The sequence below is a fragment of the Schistocerca cancellata genome, chromosome 7 (assembly GCF_023864275.1).
Source record: "Schistocerca cancellata isolate TAMUIC-IGC-003103 chromosome 7, iqSchCanc2.1, whole genome shotgun sequence".
NCBI classification, from domain to species: Eukaryota; Metazoa; Arthropoda; class Insecta; order Orthoptera; family Acrididae; genus Schistocerca; species Schistocerca cancellata.
This window is the reverse complement of record NC_064632.1, coordinates 164,407,624-164,433,718: the sequence shown is the minus strand read 5'-3', so window position 1 is coordinate 164,433,718 and position 26,095 is coordinate 164,407,624. Positions and strand designations below refer to the sequence as shown.

The following is a 26,095-nucleotide window of genomic DNA, read 5'->3' as shown; positions in this document are numbered from 1 at the left end:
AGTGCTCTGTCAAACTCTTCATGCAGTATTGTATCTCCCATTTCATCTTCATCTACATCCTCTTCCATTTTCATAATATTGTCCTCAAGTACATCGCCTTTGTATGGACCCTCTATATACTCCTTCCACCTTTCTGCTTTCCCTTATTTGGTTAGAACTGGGTTTCCATCAGAGCTCTTGATATTTGTACAAGTGGTTCTCTTTTCTCCAAAGGTCTTTTTAATTTTCCTGTATGCAGTATCTATCTTACCCCTACTGAGATAAGCCTGTACATCCTTACATTCGTCCTCTAGCCATCTCTGCTTAGCCATTTGGCCCTGATTGATTATTATCATCAAAATTCGTCCTACGATCTTCCACTGAGGGCTTCACCCTCTCCACTTTATCAACATTATTTAAGAAATACTGTATTGTCCAAATATCTCAATTTGTTTATCCAAAGCTGACAGAAACCTTTTACCGTACCCTTCCTAGAGTCAAATCTCTCTCCACCCCAAAATTCACTCAAAATACTCTTCTGATTCTCTTTGGACCAATATTCATGTAAAAATTAATTTCTCAAAGCTTTGCCATGAAGTATATCCATCAGCTACTTGAGCTGGCCATCCATAAGCATCCCTCTTGAAAAAACTTCTCACAAATGAAATTTTCTTTTTGTCATTACGTGTTTCAGGCAAATCATTAGATTCCCTAATGAAATCCAGTGAATGCTCTTCCCCATATGGTTCAAAATTATTAAATTTCTTACAGCTGACAAATGAAGGACTGTTTGGGACATTACATACTTTATGCTTTAGATTTTGTACTTCTTCCATCTTTTTCTCTATTTCAGCCAATTTTAAATCAACAGTTTTATTTACTTTTACCATTTTTTCTTCTATCACTACTGCACACTTGGTTTCTACCTGTATTTCAAAATAATTTTGACCTGATCTATTTGGTTCTCAAGTTTGACCCTGTTTTCAGCACAAAATTTCCTGGCGGCTTTGGCTTCCAGCTTACACTGTTTATCAGAAGCCTCCACCTTCCTACTATAGTCATGACAGTTTTTTTTCTCTCTTCTACACATATACTACTCATCAATGTCAATTTCTCATTAGTGTTATGAACTACTGCCTTTACCTTTTCATCACAATCTTTACTACTCCCTCAACCTTCTTATTTAATTCTAAAAGGCTAGAGCTAACTACCTTAATTTCCTTTTTAATTTCTTTCTTCAGTTCATCTTTTAAGTTAGTCGTGTCAGTTTTAATACTACTAATGGCCCAAATTCTTTGCCTTTACACATGTCTGCTTGTGTCTGTATATGTGCAGATGGATATGTGTGTGTGCGCGCGAGTGTATACCTGTCCTTTTTCCCCCTAAGGTAAGTCTTTCCACTCCCGGGATTGGAATGCCTCTTGCCCTCTCCCTTAAAACCCACATCCTTTCCTTCCCTCTTTCCTGATGAAGCAACCGTTGGTTGCGAAAGCTTGAATTTTGTGTGTGCGTTTGTGTGTCTATCAACATACCAATGCTTTCATTTGGTAAGTTACATCATCTTTGTTTTTAGATATATTTTTCCCAAGTGGAATGTTTCCCTCTATTATATTCATATCACTAATGTCTTCTTTCATATACATATCACTCAGAATACTCATAATTGCATTAGCATTGCACATCACAATTATAGGTGCTGAAACTATGCATTGTTTGAAGTTAAATTTACAGAAATTACAATTAAAACTTAACTCACTCAATTAATTGAATACATTGAAAAATTGCGTCTTTTAACAATTTCTTCTACTACGAAGTGTAGGCCAAATTATTTGTTTACATCATGAAATTAACAAATATAGTTATGCAAACAATACTTTTGACAAAACTGTTAATTACTTTGGAATTAATGAAGAGCTGGTTTTGCTAATATGTTTTTGAATAGAGCTAAATAGATACTTTAATATTACTAGCATTTCATCTTCCAAACGTTTATAATTAGTGCAGAATTTATATTTGTTTATATGTCAACAATAGGATATTAAGATATGGAACAATCACTGATTTCACTCTATAGCAAAACATACTAACTAGGAATAGTCAAAATAAATTTAAAAAATCAATTACATACATAAAACTAAGCACCAAATTAGATCTGGTGTTATACTCTTTAAAACTGAGGGCCAATCTTTCTCTTTTATGAAACTGCAGATTATATTCAAGTATGTTAATGATGATTAGTTAAAAGTAAGAAAACGAATTTAAGGAGGCAAATGGCAAAAACAAGAGGTGAATTAAAATTATCCCAGCTTGCTTCGTCACACTGTATTCCTACACAGCAGACTGACTGCCTCCATCCTAGCCACTAGCTACCCACCCACAACACGTTGTCCAGAATCCTGCCCCTACCTGGCAGCATGTGATCTAGCTCATCAAAGGATTTATTCTGAGAGCTTGCAAGTTTTCTCTGTCTTTTGTATGTGGCTGTCAGTGACTAAGTGCTTTTGTTTTTTGGTGAATGGTCTCCTTTACTCCTGAAATATTTATGTTATGCTAGAACCTTTTTTACTGTGAAAGAGTTAGTAATTCTCCCCTACACTAATTTGTGAAATTGATAGGATTACTGTATTTGTAAATGATGTAATTCTGTTGGATTCTCTCTTTTTTACAGTTCTGATGTTAAAAGTCAAGAGTTATGGTATGTTATTTTTTGTTTAGTGTTTAACAATTCTTCTAAAATATCTTAAAATATTCATCATAAAATAAATTTGTTGATAAGTTGTATTTCTTTCAGTCAAGTTATTACACATTTCTCATTCAGGTGCGAAGTGTTAACTTCCCTCGTCTTGTGGGCGGTGGTGTGCTGCACACTAAACTTTGGATTGTGGACCGGAAACATGTGTACATAGGTAGTGCAAACATGGACTGGAGATCACTTACACAGGTATGTTGTTGTAATTTTATTTTTTGAGAAAATTTATTCACATTTGTATAGTGAGCCTGTTCTCTTTAGAATGGAAGAGGGAAATATCTGCTGCCAATATGAATGGCAAACTGTAGTTCCCTTTTAAACAATAGATATCTTAGCATTAAATGGTCTTTTTACCGTTATTAAACAGCGCTATTCAAGACAGGAAATTCATTTATTTGCAGTAACAATCAGCAGACTATTGGTAAGTCCAAAGAGTTACTAATGGAAAAATTGAATTTTATTTTTATCCATGTCATTTGTTGTTGTTTTATTTGTCAATCAGTAAAACTGTGTTGTTGGTCTCTCCATAGACAAACTATTCACATGCCTCACATTTACCTGTGGCAGATTAACATAGAAAAGATTTTAACAGTGAACTTTGCAATGTTGAGAAATTAGTTGTTAGTTGATATGACTATCCAAACTTAACCCAGTGTGCACCTGGTAACATTCTTGTCAGGACTGCAACCAGATCGTGCAATCACCTTTACAAGCTATTTCATCAGTCCATTTAGGCACCATCTTCAGGTAAGGACGCTGTTTGCTAAAACTCTCTGGAAATGACTCCTACCATATGTTGGTAGCCTCTCTTGCAAGACAGGAAGAATTATAAAAAGATACAGTATAAAAAGTATTGTACTGGACAAAATAATACTCGTAGGTACCATGGAGGGTTCTTAGCTTTAATTACTGCTGGAGAGGGCCCATAGGTTACAGCAACACACAAAATATCAGATCACTTTGTTACAACTAAAACAAGATGAAGTACTTAACTCTGTCACTCAACATTTATGCATCACTTTATACTGGAAAAGATACTAGTCTCTTCTCACAGAGTACAATTGACGATAAACATTTATTAAGAGTTTTTTCTAATACAGTTATCAGACTACTGGCTTGGGAGGGAGGCAATGCTGTCGTCTTTGTTGATAATTGCTGAGTGGACTGAGGAGTACTGCACTCGGATGTAAGTAAAGGAGCTGATGCGGTGGCATATGGAATCTCTTCTTGGCATGTCTATGCCACCATCTCTCATTCGTCGTTGCTTCTGGCAATGGCTATATTTACACATGGTTCCATCATGAGGTACCAACCTCGCCTTGGGACCTTGCTCTTTGGATAACGCCACAAGAAATGTGTGTTATCCACCAGGCAATATGAAAGCTTTCTTTGGATTTATTGAAGATGATATAATACTGAGAAAATCCAATGCTTACAGAAAACCTTGGCATTGTGAAAAAACATATATTCGCCAGATGATTTGCACCATTCATGATGCATGTGCTGAGCACCATCCTCACACACGATTACTATTATCTGAAAAATCTACAGTGGTGGAGCACTGTTAAAGTGAGGAACACAGAATGGTGATGTATGATGATAGGTACTGGAAAAATTTGTATTTTGCAATAAATGCGAAATAGATGCGAATTCTATTTCAAAATGTGAAAACTCTAAATTATTTAATAGACACTATTTCATAGCATATTGTATACAGATGAATTATTTTATCAGAGATAGTTTGAAATAGCTTTATTTTCTGCAAAAAAAAAAAAAAAAATAAAAATAAAAAAAATAAAAAAAATGAAAATGTAGCAAATTTTCACTTATTGGTATTGTACGTCATCAGGCAAAACATGATAAGGAACGATAATGTGCATAAAAACTTGTTTGCAAAATAAAAAGCTTACAAACTCAGTGATGTATCAATGCACTCAATGATCTGGTGCCATGCCAGTTTTGGGCGATTGAATGGTCTGTTTAAGATACATGTTGCATAATGCAGCATAATACTCGGCTGTGGGACATAGCATTTTATAGTGAAGAAGTGTGTATGTCAGTTTGTTAGGTAAAGTTCAAAAGATGGTGTAATGCAAGACTTTTAACCCTTTGCCTTACGATTTAAGTTCCATTAACGTGAGCCATAAGTGGCTAAAAGGTACGGATGCACCTTACGATTCCCTGTGCTTACACACACTAAGGCTGCGGTGCACTACGCCTGGTGGCATCCAATGTTGTGCAGACGCCCTCGGGATTTGTAAGTACGTGTGTGAGATACCAGTAACGTGACATTTCTACAGGTATCATAAATAATGACGATTAGTTGCCCATTGGAAACGAAACATTCATTGTCTCAAACACAACGGTATATTCACAAACGTTTTATTTCCCTTTATAAGCAAACATACATTGATGAGATACATCTTAATAATAATATTCACAGCAGTGCAATGATCTAAGACTGTATAATACTTTGTTCAAAACATTCTGGGACCTGTTACGTTAGTATGTTGGCAAACATATTTTCAAATGCAGTGTCTTCACAATGATGTGTACACGAATTTAATAGTCTTAGATTGTATGATATCATTCAAAACAATCTGGCACATGTAATGCAACCCCTGCACTTTTTGCATTCCCATGTTGTTTCGCTGTGTCGTTTATGCTTTCTTTACACGACACAAGCTCTCGCAGGATTTACTTTTGATGGTGTTGGATCAATATGTTTGGGAAAATGTGCCCAATGTTGTGCGTGCAATCTTTGTGGTATATTGCCGGATGCTAATCGTCCCTTCCGATTATATTCCAGTAAAGGTGTAGTTTTTCAACAATGATTCTGCAATGTGAATCCTATATTCTGCATAGCTATGTCATTTGCCGCAATGTATTTTGTAATACAAAATATACACATTAAATAAAGCAACATCAAATAGGTAAAAGAATATCTTGCGGTATCCTTTCGTGCATTTTATCATCACAGGGAAGCATGCGAGCATCTTTGTGATCAATTGCAATCGTGCCTCTGTTGTATTCGATGACACATTTCAGTTTCCACGACGCATTGTGAAGAGGTGTGTCTGTGGCAATCATTTCTGCTGTTGAATGTGTTGTGAAAAGCATGTAAACGTCTCGTTTATCTTTCCATTTTAGTGCCAATATTCCATTACAACTCCTCACTGTATATTCTCCCTTCTTTAATTTTGTCTTCAGGAAGTCTGTGGGCATATTATTTTCTGTTTGAGCGCATTGTTCCAAACACGTTAGTTTTATTGATGAGGAGAGTTTTGAAGAGTTTCGGTGAAGAAAACCAGTTATCTACTTAGTATGCTCTTTGTGTAATACTGACTGTGATAGTTTTAGAACTATACTTTGAGGCACTACCTCTAGCATCACGTTTGTCACTACCCGTGTATATCCTAAAATCATAGCAGTATCCTGAACTTGACTCACACAATTTATAAATTTTAATACCAAACCTTGCTCTTTTTGATGGGTTAAATTGTTTGTAGGATAAGCGCCCCTTAAATTTCATTAATGATTCATCAATGGCAATATTCTCTTGCATAGTGTACACTTCCTTAAATATTTGATTTAACATATCAGTGACTGGCCTTAGTTTGTACAGCATATCTGTGTTGCTGGCTAAACTGTTATTTGCTAGATGCAGAAATCTACTTATGTGCAGAAATCTCCTGAATGGCATCGTCTTCCTTAATATTGGTGTTTCTATAACAGTCCTCCTAGACCAATACATCTGAATCGATGGCTTCCGTACTTCAGCCATGATTATACTTAGCGCAATGTATATTTTTATTTCACTACAGCCGATAGGAGACCACTTTTGGTCTATTTTTCATCTCTTCTGTTCATTGTTGAGTACGTCTTGTTCATATCTATTTGTCTCAGTTACGATGTTTTCCCAAAATGTACTATTAAATATTGCATAGAAAACGTGTAATTCTCTTATGCTTGTACTCGTGTGCTGTAAAGCTGCTTCATTTATTCCAGGAATTTCCGTATACATCCAGATTGTTGGTTCATTGTCTTCCTTTTGCCACATCCAAGACTTTTATTGTTGGTGGTAGGTTTGCTCTTCTTCGCCAGTATCACCTTCAATCACCAGCCACTTACACCGTTTTTGTACAGGAGGTAAAATGCCACTACCACTGTCACTGCCGCTGTCAAAATATCCTGCAAAGTCATTGTTGGCTATGCCATATTTTTGTAATATCGGCAGGTCCAAATGCAGCGAAGAACACATCGTGTATGCTTCATGTACTCGATCAGCTCCACAATGTGTCAGAGACTTTCTGTTTATATTTGTCATGGCTGACCGGCGACGTCTCTCACATGACATGCGCTTGTTCAGCGCGGTAAACATATTACGTCTCTGATACGTCTAGGTGATGTTTGGCCAGGTCGGCATGCTGTGTGTCTCACACGACATTGTGAGCTAAGGGGTTAATATGACAGATTTGGGTGGTGGATGTTTTGAACTGTAGTTGCCTGTTATACCACTAGAGATGGAGCCTGAACTACATCGCTAACAATAGTCTGATAACCTCAACAAGCAATAACACTGTAGCCATTCCCAAATGGTTTGTGTTGTCGATTGCTCATTGTTTTCTTTTCTTATTTTGAAATAAGTGAAACAACTAATCCTGGTTCATCACAAATTTTGATTACAATTGTTACAACTCCAGAAGATATCGGCAATTCCTGTGACAATGTATAAGTTCTGCTGTACACTGCTGCCCAGCGAAAGGGAGGTGACGCTTGTGTCCCAGCACAGCTTGTCTCCCCTTTGGCTGCCAAAATTCTAGTTTCTTTACACTTGCAGCCATCTGTAACTGTATCCTATAGTGCCCTCACACTGGACTGTAGTGAGTGGAAAACAAAACCTGTAATGTTTTTTTGCAGCACCAAAATTCTTTTGTGTAACATTAAAACGGAGTTTATTACATTTCTACTTCTACACTAAGTGTCCTGTAAGCTCTATCTGTAGTGTCAAGTGTGGGTCACATGGCTATGAATGCTCATGAAAGGTCAAAATTAATAGTCTGCAGATTTTATAATTATCAAATTGGGTGAGAAAAGCCAAATAATGCCCAGAAACACTTTAAACCAGAATCACAGTGGGCTCACTGGCGGGAAAATGCCGCTGCTTTTCAAGAGAACAAACATTTTTGAAAGCTTGAATACAGCCAAATGACGAAAACGAAGCTCATTTTGGAAGAAACTGATCTTGAAATTTTTGCAAAAGCAAACAGTCCTGTCAAATAGTTCCCCATCAGCACTTCTTTCTTTAATAGCCATTTTCAAATAACTAAGGCTTTATTGTCTTCCCTCACGTAGCCTTACCACCTTCCAGATTTGTGTATCTAATTATTTACAAATAAAAAAGAATTAATTTTGACAGAAATAAACAAATTGAACAATGAAAATCCAGGATGGAATGTAACAATAGTATGAAAAGGAAAGTTGTACTCGCCGAAGCCACACTGCGAGCAGCAGCACCAGTGCATGATGGGATTGGTGACTGGGTGGGGGTAAACAGGAAGCTAGGGCAGAGAGGGGAAGGGATGGTAGGGTAGGGGGTGGAGGGCAGTGAAGTGCTGCTGGGGGGCATGCAGGGACGAAGTGGAGAGAGGGTGGTGAGCTATGTGCAGGTGGGAGGTTAGACAGAGGGCAGGGGAGAGGTGCAGAGGGGTGAGAGTAGTGGAAAAGGAGAAAAGTAAAATGGTTGGGTGTGATGGTGAAATGAGGGCTGTGTGGAGTTGGAATGGGGACAGGGAAAGGGCTGTGTGGGTGAGGACAATGATCAACGAAGGTTGAGGCCAGGAGGGTTATGGGAACGTAGGATGTATTGCAGTTAATGTTCCCACTTGTGCAATTCAGAAAAGCTTGTTTGATGGGACGGACCCATATGGCACAGGCCATGAAGCAGTCATTGAAATGAAGGATGCGTTTGGCAGAGTGCTCAGCAACAGGGTGGTCTACTAGTTTCTTGGCCACAGTTTGTTGGTGGCCATTCATGTGGACAGACAACTTGTTGGTTGTCATGCCCACACTGAATGCAGAGCAGCAGCTGCAGCTTAGCTTGTAGATCACATGACTGGTTTCACAGGTAGCCCTGCCTTTGATAGGATGGGTGACAGGACTGCAGTAGGATTCCTCTAGATGGCGCATGAATAGGTTGATATAGGATGGTGCCATGCGGGTGCCGATAGCCATACCCCGGGTGGGTAATGCCCCTACCACTCCCCCTACCACTCCCCCCTCTCTCCTATCTTCTACATACTTCCTAAAGACTATAAACCCAGGACTCCCAGTTGTAGTGGGTTACTGTTCCCCCAAATAGAGATTCTTGGCTCTTGTCCTTCACACTAACATCTCTAATGCCCATGGCCTTACCTCTATTGAACACTACCTTTCCCAATGCCCAACGAGTTCCAGATCGACAACCTCCTTCGTAGTTAGCATGACCAACTAAATCCTCACCCACAATTACTTCTCCTTTGGAGGCACTACCTACAAACAGATCCAGGGCACAGCTGTGGGCATCCGCATGGCACCATCCTATGCCAACCTATTCGTGTGTCATCTAGAGGAATCCTTCCTAAACACCCAGAATCCTAAACCCGCCTCACCTGGTTCCGATTCATCAATGACATCTATGCGATCTGGCTTGCGGGTGAGGACACATTCTCCCAGAATCTCAAAAACTTCTCCCCATTTGATTTACCTGGTCCTATTCAGCCCAACAAGTCACCTTTCTAGATGTTGTCCTCCACCTCAAAGATGGCTGCATCAGTACATCCATCCCTATTAAACCTACACAGCACAGCTACCACCCATTCCGTGCCAAGAAGTTCCTTCCATACAGCCTAGCCACCTGTGGTCGTCGCATCTGCAGTGATGAGCTGTCACCCTCAAAATTTACCTAGGGTTTCACTGCAGGTTTCACAGACCACAATTATCCCCCAACCTAGTACAAAAACTAATTTCCCGTGCCTTATCTTTCTAGTCTCCCACCAGCTTCCAAAGTCCCACCATCTGCCCACAGAGAAGCATTCCTCTCATAACTCGGTACCACCCAGGACTGGAGCAACTGAATCACATTATCCGCTAGGGTTTTGACTACATCTCGTTGTGCCGTGAAATGAGAAATGTCCTACCCAGTATCCTTCCCACAGTGGTATTCTGTTGTCCACCAAACATACAGAATATACTCGTCCATCCCTTCGCAACCCCTGCTCCCAACCCCTTTACCTCATGACTCATACCCCTGTAATAAACCTAGGTGCAAGACCTGTCCAATACATCCTCCCACCACCACCACCTACTCCAGTCCGGTCACAAACATCACCTATCCCATCAAAGGCAGGGCTCCCTGTGAAACCAGTCAAGTGATCTACAAGCTAAGCTGCAACTGCTGTGCTGCATTCTATGTGAGCATGACAACCAACAAGCTGTTTGTCCGCATGAATGGCCAGTGACAAAGTGTGGCCAAGAAACAAGTGGACCATCCTGTTGTTGAGCACGCTGCCAAACATGACATCCTTCATTTCAATGAGTGCTTCACAGCCTGTGCCGTATGGATCCGTCCCACCAACACCAGCCTTTCTTAATTGCACAGGTGGGAACTTTCCCTGCAAAATATCCTACGTTCCCATAACTCTCCTGGCCTAAATCTTCATTAGTCATTGTCCTCACCAATCCAGAACCTTCCCTGTTCCCATTCCAGCACTACACAGCCCTCATTCCACCATCACGCCCAATCTTTTTACTTCTCTCGTTTTCCACTATCTCCACTTCTCCCCTGCCCTCCATCTAACCTCCTGACTGCACATTGCTCCCCACCCTCTCTCCACCTTGTCCCTGAGCGCTCCCTTTTGCACTTTGTTGTCTGCCGCACCTACCCTACTATCCCTCCCCCTCTCTGCCCTAGCCTCCTCCTTACCACAACGCAGTCGCCACTCCCATTATGCACTGGTGCTGCTGATTGCAGTGTGGCTTCAGTTACCTGAGAGTCTGTGGTGTGTGTGTGTGTGTGTGTGTGTGTGTGTGTGTGTGTGTGTATTTGATGAAGGCCTTACTGGCTGAAAGCTTTATTTGTGACAGCATTTTTGTTGTTCCTATCTGCAACTCAGCATCTCCGCTGTGGAAAAAAAATAAATAAATAAAATAAATGTGAATTTTGTCAAAAAGAGATGCTAAGATTTCTGCTCCCTAATGACAACACACAGATAGTTGGTCCTACATGTTTCTATTGATAGATAAGTACTATTCTGTAAGAAAACTGCAGAATTTTAAAAAGCAGTGCTCTTTGACTCTGCTGGCTGTGGACCCTGTAGCAGTTAGTGTCTACTGGCTTTCACCACTGGGGTGTTGTACCTTCACTTCGTGATAGGGGCAGCAGTAATTATTTCATGCACAGGTGCTGTTGGTTCTCCATGTTTTATAAAAGAGCCACTGTTCACAATAGCAATCAGTGCCAGCAAGAGTTAGCAAACAGTGTTCTCTTCTGAAGATGGCAGCTAAATGGATTGCTCAAGTATTGTCAAGAAGGTTGTACGATCCTGCTGCAGACCTGACAAAATATTATCATTATTGTTGTTAATTTCGGTGATTTGGATACGGTTTGGCTGTAACTATGGTCACTTTTGAGGAGACTGTGAATGAATTTCAAATTAAATGACTGTATTGGTAGGTAGAAGCCTGAACAATTCCATTTCATTCAGAGTGAACACTCCTGAAACCTGTTCTGTCTAGTGGTGTAAAATGCTTGGGCATCTATGAATTTGGGCATTACATCTTTAATCAGGTCAGTTCTTCGTGTAGTACATAATGAAAAAAAAAACATCACTCAAGTTTAAAAGTATTTTTTTGAAATAAAGTATAGATTACAGTAAGTAGCAAGCATGTGTAGTATTTTTACTTACACTTTACTACTGCAAAAAAAATTTCCTCAATCAGTTTCTTGAGCTTCATAAGTTGATGAGGAACCATTAAGCTCTGGCTCTGCCTCAGATTCTCCTGAATCTGACTACTCATTGGCTACTGGGTTTCTTTCTATTTTGTCTTTGCTTGGACTGTTGAGTGTGGGTTTTTCGTTGGGATCAACAGGCATATTATAGTGTTCCTGCTCCAGCTCTCTCTGATGCAAGCCCCCCCCTCCCGTGGATCCTTTCAAAACTACTGAAGGAACACACTAGCAGCAGATGCAGTTCGTTCGCCCAGAATTTTTATGGCAGCTTCTGCCAAATGACCAGTTCCTCTTAAACCATGTGACCACAGTAAAGGATGTACGTGATCATTTTTGTGAGAGTGAGGATGTACTTCTTCCCGCACAAATGGTCTGGACCAGATCCCTTGTTTGTCTCTCTAATCAGTGAAGTTCTCTTTAACTTGAATAACATTTAGTCCAATGTTCTTTGTGAGCCACAAACAAATCTTCTTGCATCAAGTGTCTCAGTAGGCTTTAGATTACTATCTTGTACTGCTGGAACAAGAAGATTAGCTGTAAGTTGGATAGAAGATAACCAAATTCCTTCCTGGCTTGGAATTTAGATGCAACTGACTTTCCTTCTGCAGATTACAGTGGAGAGGGTGGTAGTTTCTTGATAACTTTTTTCAACTTATCGAACTTTGTGGCTATTTTGTGTCCTTTAGGCTCACTTAACTCCAAAGCTGTAATCAAATGAATGATTGGGTTCATGAGCTCCATCATTTTCTCAGCTTTCACGAAGAAAACGTCACCATCCAGAACTGTCTTCTTTATTTCAGGATGCAAATGTGACTGCACTTCTCATTTACAACTGAGGTTTGTAAGACAACATTGTTTGACTGCAAATTTTAAAGAAAAAAAAAGATGGCTTCCCATATCTTGCCTCTCCAGGAAACTTCAGTGAAACCCCATTCTTTGAATATTTTTCAGCTGATATTTCATGGGGCTTTTCCTCGGAACAGGTTTTTCAATCACTGTACCTAACTGATGCACTTTTTTCAAGGCACTTGAAACACTTTTTGATATGCTTTTCCATTTTATTGAAATGTGTCTATTTGTATTCTTTAAAACAATGTTTAAAAGATATTCCTTTCCCTTTTAAATTTAAAAAGTCCCAAAAAGATTTTTTTTCTTAACCATTTTGGAATTAGTCAGTAGTGTATTGTCTATAAAAGTTTGTGTTATTTAAAGATGGGGTTATGTTACTGCTCACTCAACCACATATATTTTAATGGCTGTCAGATGGACAGGCCAGTATTGCCAGTTCCAATTAAATAAATAACTCATAGACTTGCATGAATTACCTGTCATTACCAACCACCCACTCAAAATTGATCTACTATTTGCAATAACAGCAATAGCTCTAATATTTACTTAGAATAACTGGAATTAGAGTAAAAGAAGTCTATCAATTTTTATTTTAACTAGGGATGTGTCATGTGCCGATTCTGATTTCATGATTCCAGGAATTGCCGATTCTCCGGGAATCAATTAGTATTGGAATCGAAGGATTCCAGCATCTTGGGCAGCGATTCTTTGTAATTTTATATTTGAAGCAGTGTAGCCATATGAAAGTAGATAAGGAAAGTAGCAGAATAAAAAACTGTAGTCTGTCTCAAATAATGTTACATCTAAAACACCCCCCTCCCCTCAACTCACTCTTTCCCCTCCCCACCCCCCCCCACCCCCCCACTGAAAAAACTTTAACATTCAAGAATTTAATGACACATTTAGCATCAAGAAACACATGCCAGCTGTTTAATAACTTCAGTAATAATTTTGTTATCAGTAATCGTCCTTCAATAATCAGAGATTTGATATGAATTATACATTGTGTTACACTGCAGTGGCTTAAGGACATTTTTTTTAAATATGTACCTGCTTATCACTACACAGTTGAACGCATGTTTGTGAGCAGTTGTCAGCAATATGCACCTTTCCATGGTGCAGCAAGTTGGAATGCTAATAAAAAAATTTAAAAAAATCGTTTCATTCTTAGTAATAAAGGCATGAATGATATGCATAGGCTTAAGTGTAAACATTTACTAACTTTTAATATTTGGGGTTTCGTCTCATCCCTTATTTTAATTGTTAAATTATACATTCTAATAGTAAAACCTTTAAAAAGTATTGTTTTTTTTTTTTTAGATGCCCAGATTTTGGACATTTAAAACTGCTTTTGGCAAATGCCCATTTATAAATGTTCTGCTCACTGGGAGTTTGCCCGGCCCACATCACTAGTGCTGTCACTCAGTTATTGAGTGGAGCCATGTATTATAGGATGTGTTAGAGACAGTTGGGGGCATTGGTAACACACCTGAGATCGAGATGACACTGTAAATTTCTATATCATTTTCTCCTCTCATTTTTTATTGTCAATATCTAAACAGAGAAGCTCTTATGTTTAAACTATGAAATGGCTCTTTTGAATTTCATTGTTCATCTGGAAATGATTATTGAATATTTTGACAGGGTTAGCTGTTAAACAATTTTTTTATTCCATTCATTTCTTTGTCAGTATTATGAGTGTAGAGTGCTCAAACACTGAGTTGTGAATTGATAGATAATAAGTCCATTAAAAAATGGACATTCAGAGATAGTTTATAACTGTTATGCATGTTTTAATTATTTTCACCCAGGTGAAAGAGCTTGGTGCGGCAATCTACAACTGCAGTTGCTTAGCTGCCGACTTTGGGAAGATCTTTGATGTAAGTATTCTCTGTAAAGAATAGTTCTTATGTGGCAAAAGGAGAAGTACATAGTGCCAAATGCAGATACATCAGTAAAAAGACATCTTTCATAATTTTAAAAAAATTATGAGGGTTTCCCAGAAAGTAATACACCGCATTTTTTTCTTGACCAATTCTTTATTGAACATAATGAGAATCACACACACGAAAGAATGGTGTTTTATCTACACACCATATTTTTCCACATAATCCCCATCCCATCCCATTCTATGGCCTTCCTCCAGTGTGAAACATGGGCGTGTATGTCCTGTTAGTACCAATACTTGTCACAGTGACAGAGCCAGCACTTCACTGTGTGAACTTCCTTTGCTGATTGACAGATGCAGTGTCAATTGCCGATTCGCAATGTGTGTGTCCTCGCGAATGACATCATCAGCTCGCTGCAACATGTCAGGTGTGACAGCCATAGATGGTCTCTCTGATGGCTGAAAATCATGCAGCTCCACCAAACCACCTTCTGATGACCTCATCCTCCGTGCCCAGCACCTAACTATACTTATGTTGACTGCAGATGCTCCATACACTTTGCACAAACATTTGTGAATATTCCCAATAGTTTCTTTTTCTGCATTGAAAAATTCAATGACGGCACATTGCTTGTAACGTACATCACCTACAGACGCCATTTTGAAACTGTCCTGCAGATACAGTATCTGTCAGAAGTGACAGAAACTTGGTACACTCACTCAGGAGACTTCAAATAATGCATGCATAACGTTTCACGTTTGTAGCATTGTTTTTGGCTGAGAAAAAAATCTGGTGCATTACTTTCTGGGCAACTGTTGTAACTTATTATATTGAATATATCTCTTGACTTCTAAACTATGTATGGAGGCATTAGTCTCAAAATTATGTTCGGACTTATGTATTTAAAACCAGACGTCTCTCATGCTCATGCAAAATATAACTGGAGGGATAAAAAAAAAAATCTACACACACACACACACACACACACACACACACACACACACACACACACACAAATAAAGATTAAGGAAATTTGCAAGCTTTTGTAGCCAGTAGCTTTGAAGAAGTAGTAAATGGAACTCAGCATATCATTCTCAATGGAGAGAAGTCTTCCGATGTTAAAATAACTTCAAGCATGCCCCATGAAAGTGCTATGGGACAATTAAGTTGAACATTACATGTAAATATCCTAGTAGATAACTTCAGAAGTTCCATTACATTTTTTTGCAAATGATGATGTATACAGAGAAGTCACAATGCTAGAAAATTGTAGCAAAATGCAGGGAGTCCTGTAGAGAAACAGCACTTTGTGTAGAGACTGGTAACTGACCCACAACATAAACAAACTTACCACATTGCAAATGTATAAACAGAGAGACTATTCTATTGGTAGATGATTGCAAAACAATCACTGGAAGTGGTTCCTTCCATAAAATATCTCTCAGCATGTGTACAGTGTGATCTGAAGTGGAACAACTACATGAAATTAATCCTGAGTGAGGCAGTTGCCAGACAGACTCATTGCAAGAATCCTCAGGAAATTTAGTCCATCAACAAAAGTAGCAGCTCAAAAAACACTCATTTGAGCAGTACTTAGTGTTATTTGTCTACGATCCACACCACGTAGGACTGATAGGGGAAAAAGAGAAGATCCAAAGAAGAGCAGCACATTTTGTTACAGGTTCATGGATGTGCTTAATTAACTCCAGTGGCAGATGCTGCTAGGGAGGCTTTCTACATCCCGATGTTATCTGCTGTTCAAGTTTATAGAGTGTACATTCCTATTGCTTCCTTCTGAGTATATCTCATGAAAAGAGCAAGAGGATACAATTAGAGAGATCTAAGCCTACAGAGGCTTACAGGAAATTGTTCTTCCTCGCGAACTACGCGTGACTGGAACAGGACAAGGGGGAAGTGATAGTGGTACACAGAGTACCCTTTGCCATGCACGGTAAGGTGGCATTCAGAGTATAGATACAGATATAGATGCATATGATCATTATGTGTTTAAGGGATTTAACAAAGGGGTCATAAGTCCCTTCGTAGCATGAGAGAAACATGTCAAAAGGTAAAAAGCAAAAGCAATGAGGACTAGGCTGGTCAAACTACATAAGCAAGTTGGAGAGTTTAAAAGGGCGTGACAAGAGTTGTGCGATAATAGGTAAAGAAAACAGAGAAACTAGGCAGCATCTTGCACAAGAGGAGCTAAAAGCACAAGAAGGTGAGAGGGGAAGAAAGTAATCTGCGATTGCTTGGTCGGTACCTGCCACTGGGGGAGGCTCTCACCCCCACAACCGCCCCTAACACTGGAACTGGAAGAGTATTATATAGGTCAGAGTAAAATTCATCTCCCTCAGGAAATGCAACACTTTGGTAGTGGTTGTCACATCATACACAAGCAGCTGAGGCAGTGAGGTAGACAAGTTGAGAGTGTGCCACAGGTCGGCCAGCAGTGTGCACTCAACAAGAACATGCACCATCATCGGTAGACTAGCGCAGCTGCAGTGAGGAGCATCATCCTGACTGGGAGTCTCGTGTGGCTATTGCATAGTTGGCACCACACAATGGCATCTTTCCGAGAGGCCTGGAAAGATGTATGCCATACCTTAGTGAACCATTTAATTGCTCTCAACTGTCATTCCAGTTTCCAGAAGCTCAAAATATTGAGTCAGTGTTGTAATCTTTAGTCAGGGCCCAGTATCCTAAAGTCAAGTTGATCTTCTGTAGTTGCATCTTTAGGCAGAGAGTCAGCAAGTTCATTTCCTGGAATGCCTATGTGACTCGGTATCCAGATGAAGCTCACCATCTTTCCAGAGCTCTAGAGGTCAGCCAGTAGATCCTGGATGTTTGCAACCAAAAGATTTTTGGGATAGCACAGGGCTATGGCTTTTGAGCAACTCATGGGATCACTACAGAACGGAAAGTTCGTCGTGACCTGAGATTTGACATACCACAAAGCCTGAGAGAAGGCAATCAACTCTGCAGTACATAACAGTATCAATACCTTCCAGAAGTGAAGGAACACGGCAGCTACCTGGGCATCTATATCTACTGCTTTCTGGGTGTCACGGACAAACAGAGTGAGCTAAGTTTCACACAGTGATTATTTTTTGAACTCATGTTGATTTGTGCTGAGGGTGTTTTTGGTTTTCAGAAATGTTTTAATATGCAAGCATAGAACATATTCCAAAATGCTGCAACTGACCAATGTCAAAGATAGAAACCTATAATTTTGTATGTATTTTCAGTGACTGTTCTTGAAATTGGGAATGACCTGTGTTTTTTTCCCATTTATTAGGAATGCTTTGCTCTTCTAGGGACCTATGGTACACTACTGCTAGAAGAGAGGGCCAAGCTCTTTCGTATACTCTGTGTAGAGAAGAATTGGTACCTCATCAGATCCAGTGACCTTTCCTCTATTGAGCAATTTCACTTGATTTTCTACCCCCTTGGTCACTTACTTCAATATCTGTTACTTTGTCATTCGTACAATACTTTTGAGAACTACAAAGCGATCTTCCTCTGGGAAGCAAGTTTCGGAAAAGTGTGTGTTTGTGTGTGTGTGTGTGTGTGTGTGTGTTATATATATATCTCTAAAAATAAAGATGATTTGACTTACCAAACGAAAGCGCTGGCACGTCGATACACACACAAACATACACACAAAATTCTAGCTTTCGCAACCAACGGTTGCCTCATCAGGAAAGAGGGAAGGAGAGGGAAAGATGAAAGGATTTGGGTTTTAAGGGAGGGGGTAAGGAGTCATTCCAATCCCGGGAGCGGAAAGACTTACCTTAGGGGGAAAAAGGACGGGTATACACTCGCGCACACACACACATATCCATCCACACATATACAGGCAGAAGCAGACATATACAGAGGCAAAGAGTTTGGGCAGAGATGAGGACATTAGCTATTGCCAAAGCCTGCTCCAGAAAAGGATGGACACACACACACACACACACACACACACACACACACACACACACACACACACATTCATTCACACAAGTAAGCATGTATCATGTGCACACGACTGCCATCTCTGGCAGCTTGGACCGGAATGTAGCTGTCACATAGAACAGAAGCAGCAATCTGGAGGGGGCGGGGAATGGCAAAGGTTAGCAGGATACTGCGGGGGAGAGAGAAGCGCTCTCTGCCAGAGCATGTGGGGGCTAGACTGCCAACAGGCACAGCTTATGAGGCTATAGGATGGGTGGGGAGTGGCGAACGAAAAAGGAGAGGAGCAGGGAAGGTGGCTGCATTGGCAGAGGGTGGCACACGGAGAGTGAGCAGACAAGAGAAGGAAGGAAATGATAAAACAAAGGGGTGGAAATTGTTGAGTGGAATGTGTGAAACAGTAGGTTGATGAAGATGGAGGCAGGGATAATTTCTGGATTATAGAATGTGTTGTAAGGATAACGCCCATCTTCACAGTTCAGAAAAGCTGGTGGCAGACAGGTGGATCCAGATAGCAGAGGTAGTGAAGCAACCATTGAAATCGAGCATGTTATGTTCAGTCGCATGTTGTGACACAGGGTGGTCTACTTTGCTATTGGCCACTGACTGTGGTTGTTCATCCTGGTGAACAGCTGGTTGGTAGTCATACTAATATGAAAAGCTATGCGATGATTGCAGTAGACCTGGTATACAACATGATTGCTTTCACAGGTGGCCTGGCCTCTGATGGGATAAGACAAGCCTCTGACAGAACTGGAAAAGGAAGTGCTGGCTGGAACAGTTGGGTAGGTCTTGCACTTCTTTTGTGATCCCTGTGGCAAGGGGTTGGGATTGGGAGTGGCATTGGGATGGACTAGGATGCTGTGGAGGTTGGGTGGGTGATGAAACACCACTTTAGGAGGGGTGGAAAGGATCTTGGTTGAGATGTCCTTCATTTCAGGGCATGATGACAGGTAATCAGAGCCTTGGCGAAGAATGTGGTTCAGTTGTTCAGGTCCAGGTTGGTACTGGGTGACGAAGGGGGCACTCCTTTGTACCTGGTTTTTGGGGTTGGTAGGACAATTGGGGTTGTGCAGAAATATAGCATAGGAAATCTGTTTGCAGACTACATCTGGGGGATAGTGCCTGTCTGTGAAAGCCTTTGTGAGACGTTCAGCATACTGGGCAAGTGAGTTCTTGTCATAGAGATACCCCATCCCCAGGTGGCTAGACCATGTGGGAGAGATTTTTTGGTGTGGAAGGGGTGACACCTGTCAAAATGCAGGTATGGTTGTTGTGTTTAATGACAGAGGTGTGGATGGAGCCATCAGAAAGGAGTTGGTCAATGTCCATGAAGATGGCACTCTGGGTTGAGGAGGAATAGGTGAAGCAGATGGGAGAGCAGGAGATGAGGTTGTGAAGGAATGAAGATAGGGGTGTCTTGGGCTTGAGTCCAGATCATAAAGATATCATCAATGAATCTGAATGAGACTAGGGCTTGGTGTTTTGGGAGGCTAAGGAGGTCTCCTCTAGACCTTAGACCGTAAACAGGTTGGCATAGGAGGGTGCCATAATGGCACCCACAGCTGTGCTGCGATTGTTTGAGTAATGAGGTAGTGAATTTGGAGTCTGAAGGATGTACGGAGAGTTAGTGTTCAGTAGTGCCAAGACCATGGGCATGAGAGAGGTTGGTGTATAGGCAAGTGGTGTGAACAGTGATGAATAGGGCTCCAGAGGGAGAGTCAGTGACGGAAGTGGTTCGTGTCTTTGGCATGGGAGGCTACATATGGGAAGATGGGTTAGTAAGGGCTGAAATTCTTTCAGTGGAGGCACAGTAACCAGCTAAAATGGGATGTCCAGGATTGTTGGATTTGTGAATTTGGGGAGCGTGTAGAAGGGGTGAAGAGGCTAATGGAGTCGATTCAGGAGAGAGGTTCTGAGAAGGGCCTAATACATTAAGCAGCAATTGGATCCCCACTCTTCTCCTTTACCATTCTCTGTCTCCCCTCCCCCCCCCCCAAAAAAAATCCCCTCTTCACTCCCCCTCACCTCCTTGCCCCACAATCCCCCAACACTGCACCTGTTGACACTTTAGTCTATGCACACTCCGCCAGACACCGCTCTTGTCTCCCCCCTCCCCCCCCCCCCCCCCCACACACACACACACTCACTCATACCCTGCTATCCCTTCCCATTCCTCTTTCCCCTCCAGATTGCTGTTTCCGTTCTATACGACAGTTGCATTCTGGTTTGAGCTGCTGGAAGTGGCGGACATGTGTGCATGAGGCGTGCGTGCTTGTGTGAATGTGTGTGTGTGTGTGTGTGTGTGTGTGTGTGTGTGTGTGTTGTGTTGTGTTGTGTTGTGTCTGAAGAAGGCTTTGGCCAAAAGTTAATGTGTAACTATCTTTTCGTTGTGCCAGTCTGCAACTCAACTTGTCTTCTTTGCAGTGTGTATCAATCTTATATTTCCCTATTTTCTTAATATTTGAACCTGAAGTTTCACTGTTTGCTTTAAGGAATATGTGCAAATTTTTTCAGATGCTGCGTCCTGCATCATAATATTTATATGGGAGCTCAGAAAACATGTAATGGACTAAGTAAGATAACTGTGCACACAGTATTTGTTATCCTGTAGTTTGAAGGCCTCCAAAGTGTCTCTTTGTTTGCATTTATATAATCAAATAATCTCCCTGTTGATAAGCTTATGGAGAAAAGTAGATGAAATACAAACTTTGAAATGAGAAGAGATGGGGAAAATTCCAATGGAGCTCTCTAGGAAGTAACTGTTGGGTATTACATTAATTTTCCCTGTTAGCGTTGTAAAAAGTTTCGTCCACAGATACATCTAAACTTCGATTATACACTTTCCCCCTGTGCTCTCTCATGTATTCTCTTTACACACATAATGAACAACATCAAAATAAACAAATGAGCAGAAGATACTAGCAAATTGCTTTGTGCCCCCCTCCCTCCTCAAACCCTGCACTCCCGCATACACATATCTTACTGCACATTGATTCATTTGTGATCCACACTTCTGTTAATAGCTCAATATAAACGAAAGTCATTTTATAGCTTGGACTTTTGCTAAGAAGTTCCACTTGAAAAAAGGTGCAACCTGAAATGGCTAACACTATTAACACTTGGAATTAGTATAACTGCAGAGGATCAGTAAGATGGTAGGACTTGCAATCACTGGGCACTGCAGTGATACTTCTGGTAGCTACTGGGCTGACCTAACAGCAGGTAGAGACATGTAAGACTTTATTGAAAACACAGAATTTTTTTTTCACAAAAGAAAATTTCAGAGTAAATTTAGGAAAAACAAACATCCTTCACTTAAAGCAGTTGCTCCAAATAAACTACCGTATTTACTCGAATCTAAGACGCACTCGAATCTAAGCCGCACCTGAAAAATGAGACTCGAAATAAAGGGGAGAGAAAAGTTTTAGGCCGCACCTCCAGATCGAAACAAAGTTGGTCCATTGTAATATGAAACACAATTTAGGTCGAATGAAAAACGATACAGCTACAGCAGTTTGGTTCGAGTCGTAAGCTTAGCAGTTAAGCTTTACCAGGTAGCCATTGCTATGCGTCAGGCGCTCCGTCCATATTTATAAGGGTACTCTTCCTTTTTCACGTGCTTCGTCTGGTTTGAATTGACTGCTTATTTTGCTTTGATCTGATAAGTGCCATTTTCTTTGTTATAGGTGTTTGTCACTCTAAGCTGAAAATGCATTACTGTACTGCGTCATGCATTGTTTGTCGCATTCTGATAGTGTGTGTTTACGACCTGTCGCCGCTCACGGCATGGCTTGCTTTTGTGCGCGCTACCGCCGCTTACAATAAAAACAAAAACAAAAAGGAGAGGAATCATCTCATTAGAGAAACAATGGCAAGAGACTGCTATTTGTTGTTACTTACACTGCTGCTTTCTTTGATAATGATCAACAAGAACCAAATAATAGACTGTGTATGATAGAACATGTTCTGAACGAGAGTTAGGCGAAAATTTTTCTCCATTTGAAAATCTTTGCGACCGCTTCTTTAGTACATCAAATTCTGCACAGAAATTAGTCATCTTAGATTTAAAAATCTAGTCAGTTGCCGTGCTCCATTTCTGACTGTATCACTGTTAGGCATAAGAATAATACGAATATAAACATGACACGATATGTATATTCTTCCGCGTTTGCTGTTGTCTCACTCTAGTTTCGTAGTTTATTAGGCAGACAGGATTTAAATGAGATAGCAGCAAACACGAAAGAATATATGGCAAAATGTTTATATTCGTATTATTCTTATGGTGAAGAGAATACTGCATGTGATTCACATTTCATCAGGTTTCTATTAGCAACCATCACTTCTCACAGGTAGGAAAAAAATTCAGAAAGTAGAGTTGGCCATATTGACAAACATCCCTAACAGTCTTGCCAGTCGGATTTTCGTAGTACATTGAAATTCTGCTACATTCAAAGATGAACAATACGGAATTTGTATTTACTTCGTTGGATTATGTATGAAAATGCAGTGGTTGAAACTCGGGGCGGAGAAAAAAAAGCTCGTCTTCCACCTTTTTTTTTTAATGACGCAGAGGTTTTGGTGCCAGTATTTATCTCTGTGCCTACAAAGCATGCCTGTGTAGCGCTACATATATTCGATGACAGAAGTTAATTGTGGCAGCACCTACCAACATTTTTCAGAACTTCCGCTTGCTTTGCACTCAATTCTAAGCCGCAGGCAGTTTTTTGGATTGCAAAAACCGGAAAAAAAGTGTGGCTTAGATTCGAGTAAATACGGTAACAGTTACCAATCAGTGTATTCTTATAACAAGGAGACAGAATGATTCTTCAGTACTTATTTTCAGCAGATGAAACATCTATACTGCTGACAAAACACTTGAAAGTTCAGTCATTCTTAGGAGTGGAAACCTTCCAACTTCCTTGACCAATCCCTCTTTTCTCCATGATGACGAAACATAAAAGTTCTGGGAACTTGTAAAGTTTTATGAAAATTGGTGATTTTACTGCCAGTACCTGAAATTTTGTTTCTTGAAAGTGCTAGCAAACCATTCAGCCCCCCAACTTTTAAAAAGCTTCATTTTCTCTCAACTGAATTCTCCCATTTTGAATTCATTGTCTTTTTACCAGCTGCAGATGAGATATTTACAGTATAAGCAGAAGATTAGCACTGACAGAGACTTTGAGCTAAGGATTATTTGGCAAGTTGAATAATACGCTGTTGAATGCTCTAACAACATTGACTGCAGAAGCTTTTAAGAAGGACGTTAATCAGTGTCTTACCATGTTATGACTATACCTTGGAATTGAGAAGAATAGACATTACAGGCAAAAAGTTCTGCTAACCATTAATAAGTGATAAATAGTACAGGACTATGTTACCTTTTATACTGCAGTTTGACAGACAGTATTATCGACTGAAATGTTATCTTTCCCTAATTTTACACAAAGTAAATATAATTTAATATTGCCCAAGCATGTCAAATTACATGTTGCAATCAGTCCCTACATATCGCTCCCACAGGGAATATGAGAGTAAGATCAGACTAATTATAGAGTAAGAGGTGTGAGCAAAAAGTAATGGGAATGTTTTTAATATAACAGGCTTAATACAGAGTGTCCCCCATCAAACCAGTATGCTGCATGCCTGAGATTCAAGTAAAAATGAACTAACCAAAAAAGAAGATAATAGTAACATTAAGAAACATGTAGTTACCTGTTTATAAGAGACACTGCAAATGTGGCCACAGACATTTCAAGACTTTGTTGCCATTTCATGAGCATTTTGACTAGAGATGATTAACTGGTGGGTGAGGCATATCAGCTTTATTTGGGACAATCGTGTGCATCTAATTTTCAAAAATTATCTTTATGGTACACATGTCCCTAATGTATGATTGCATTTTCAGCTGTTTCGAATATACAGTTTATTGTTGACAGTTGAAAAGGTTATACATGTTTTAGAGTGCTTGGTGAACTTTTACTTTCAAAAAAGATGTATCAAAGAATTTACATTCAATTTTGCTCGAAGAATGGAATAGTGCAGCACTAAATCCAAAATGTTGACTGTGGCGTTTGGTGAATCCACTATGAGTAACACACGAGGTTACAAGTGGTATAAATGTTTCAAAGAGAGTCAAAAAGACGTTGAAGATGACGACTGCCCTGGATACCCTAGCGTATCAGTAACTGACAATGTGGAAGAAGTAAAGATAATGGTTCTGGAAAATTGCCGAATCACCATCCGAGAAGGTGCTAATGAAGTCAGCATATCCTTTGGTTTATGCCAAGCAATTTTTTTCTGATGTTGTGGGCGTGAAATGTGTAGCAGCAAAGTTTATTCTGAAATTATTGAATTCTGATCAAAAGTGACATCACATAGACATGCTCAGGAATTCCTAAATGAAATCCACAATGATCCAGAACTTATTTAAAAGGTATGACAGGCAACAAAACATGGGTATACAGGTATGATGTCGAAACAAAGACACAGTAGTTCCAAGGGAAACTACCTGAACAGCCAAGACCGAAAAAAGTTCGACAAGTCCGTTCACATGTTACAATAAGGTACTGCATCACAAGTTCCTGCTTTGAGGTGGTACAGTCAATAAAAAAATCCTTTGTGGAAGTTAGGCTTTGTTTCTGTGTGAAGCAATCCAAAGACCACTACTGTGGCAAAATCACTCATGGAAATTGCATCGTGATAATGGTCCTGCTCACCCCTCGGTGTGTGTATTTTATTTTTTGGCAAAAATACAAAATTATTATGTTGTCAGCCACTGGATTCACCGGACATGACCCACAGTGACTTTTCTCTGTTCCCGAGGCTGAAGAGGACCAGATGTTGTTGTTGTTGTTGTTGTTGTTGTTTGGTTTTGAGGGGCGCTCAACTGTGTGGTTGTCAGCACCCATACAAATTCCCAATCTTTGCTCAGTCCAATCTCGCCACTTTCATGAATGATGATGAAATGATAAGGACAACACAAACACTCAGTCATCTCGAGGCAGGTGAAAATCCCTGACCCCGCCGGGAATCGAACCCGGGACTCCATGCTCAGGAAGCGAGAACGCGACTGCGAGACCATGAGCTGCGGCAGGACCATGATGAGACATCAGTTTTGCCACCATTGATGAGATAAAAACAGAATTGTTGAATTAGCTGTATGTCATAACGAAAATTGAGTTCCAGAAGAGTTTCCAAGATTGAAAACAGCATTAGCACTAATGTATGATATCTGAGGGGAAAATTACTTCAAATAGGACAAAGTTGCTGTTGATGAATAAATAAAGATGTTTAAGAAAAACAAAAGTTCCCATTACTTTTTGATTACATCACATATGTATTTGGCTGTAGATGATTTTAAAAAAGAAAAAACAAGAAGCAACATGTTGGGAAGGCATGCCATGAAGGAGAAAGTATGAAACATACGGAAATAAGGTAGATATTAAAAATCTGTAAAATAAAAGTACTTTATTGCAGTAATATTTTAAAAATGTTTTTGTTCCAGATATACTGGTTCCTGGGTTTACCAGAGTCTGAAATCCCTGGTGAATGGCCTGACATTTTTGACACTGCATACAATATCTTTCATCCAATGAGTGTCCCATTTAATGGCACAGAGGCACTCACTTATGTTGGAGTAAGTGCTTTGTTAGTGTTGCCATAGATTGTTATATAACA

General features: G+C 40.0%; 1 protein-coding gene across 1 annotated transcript in view; it reads left to right on the top strand.

Moving 5' to 3' along the window:
- The window catches only part of LOC126092434 (5'-3' exonuclease PLD3-like), a 104,669-nt gene that overhangs the window by 62,722 nt on the left and 15,852 nt on the right, over window positions 1–26,095 (top strand). Inside the window, exons 6-8 of the mRNA XM_049908033.1 lie at window positions 2,798–2,920; window positions 14,378–14,446; window positions 25,923–26,054. Coding sequence (XP_049763990.1) covers window positions 2,798–2,920; window positions 14,378–14,446; window positions 25,923–26,054 — 324 coding nt within the window. The remainder of the gene's footprint in view (window positions 1–2,797; window positions 2,921–14,377; window positions 14,447–25,922; window positions 26,055–26,095) is intronic.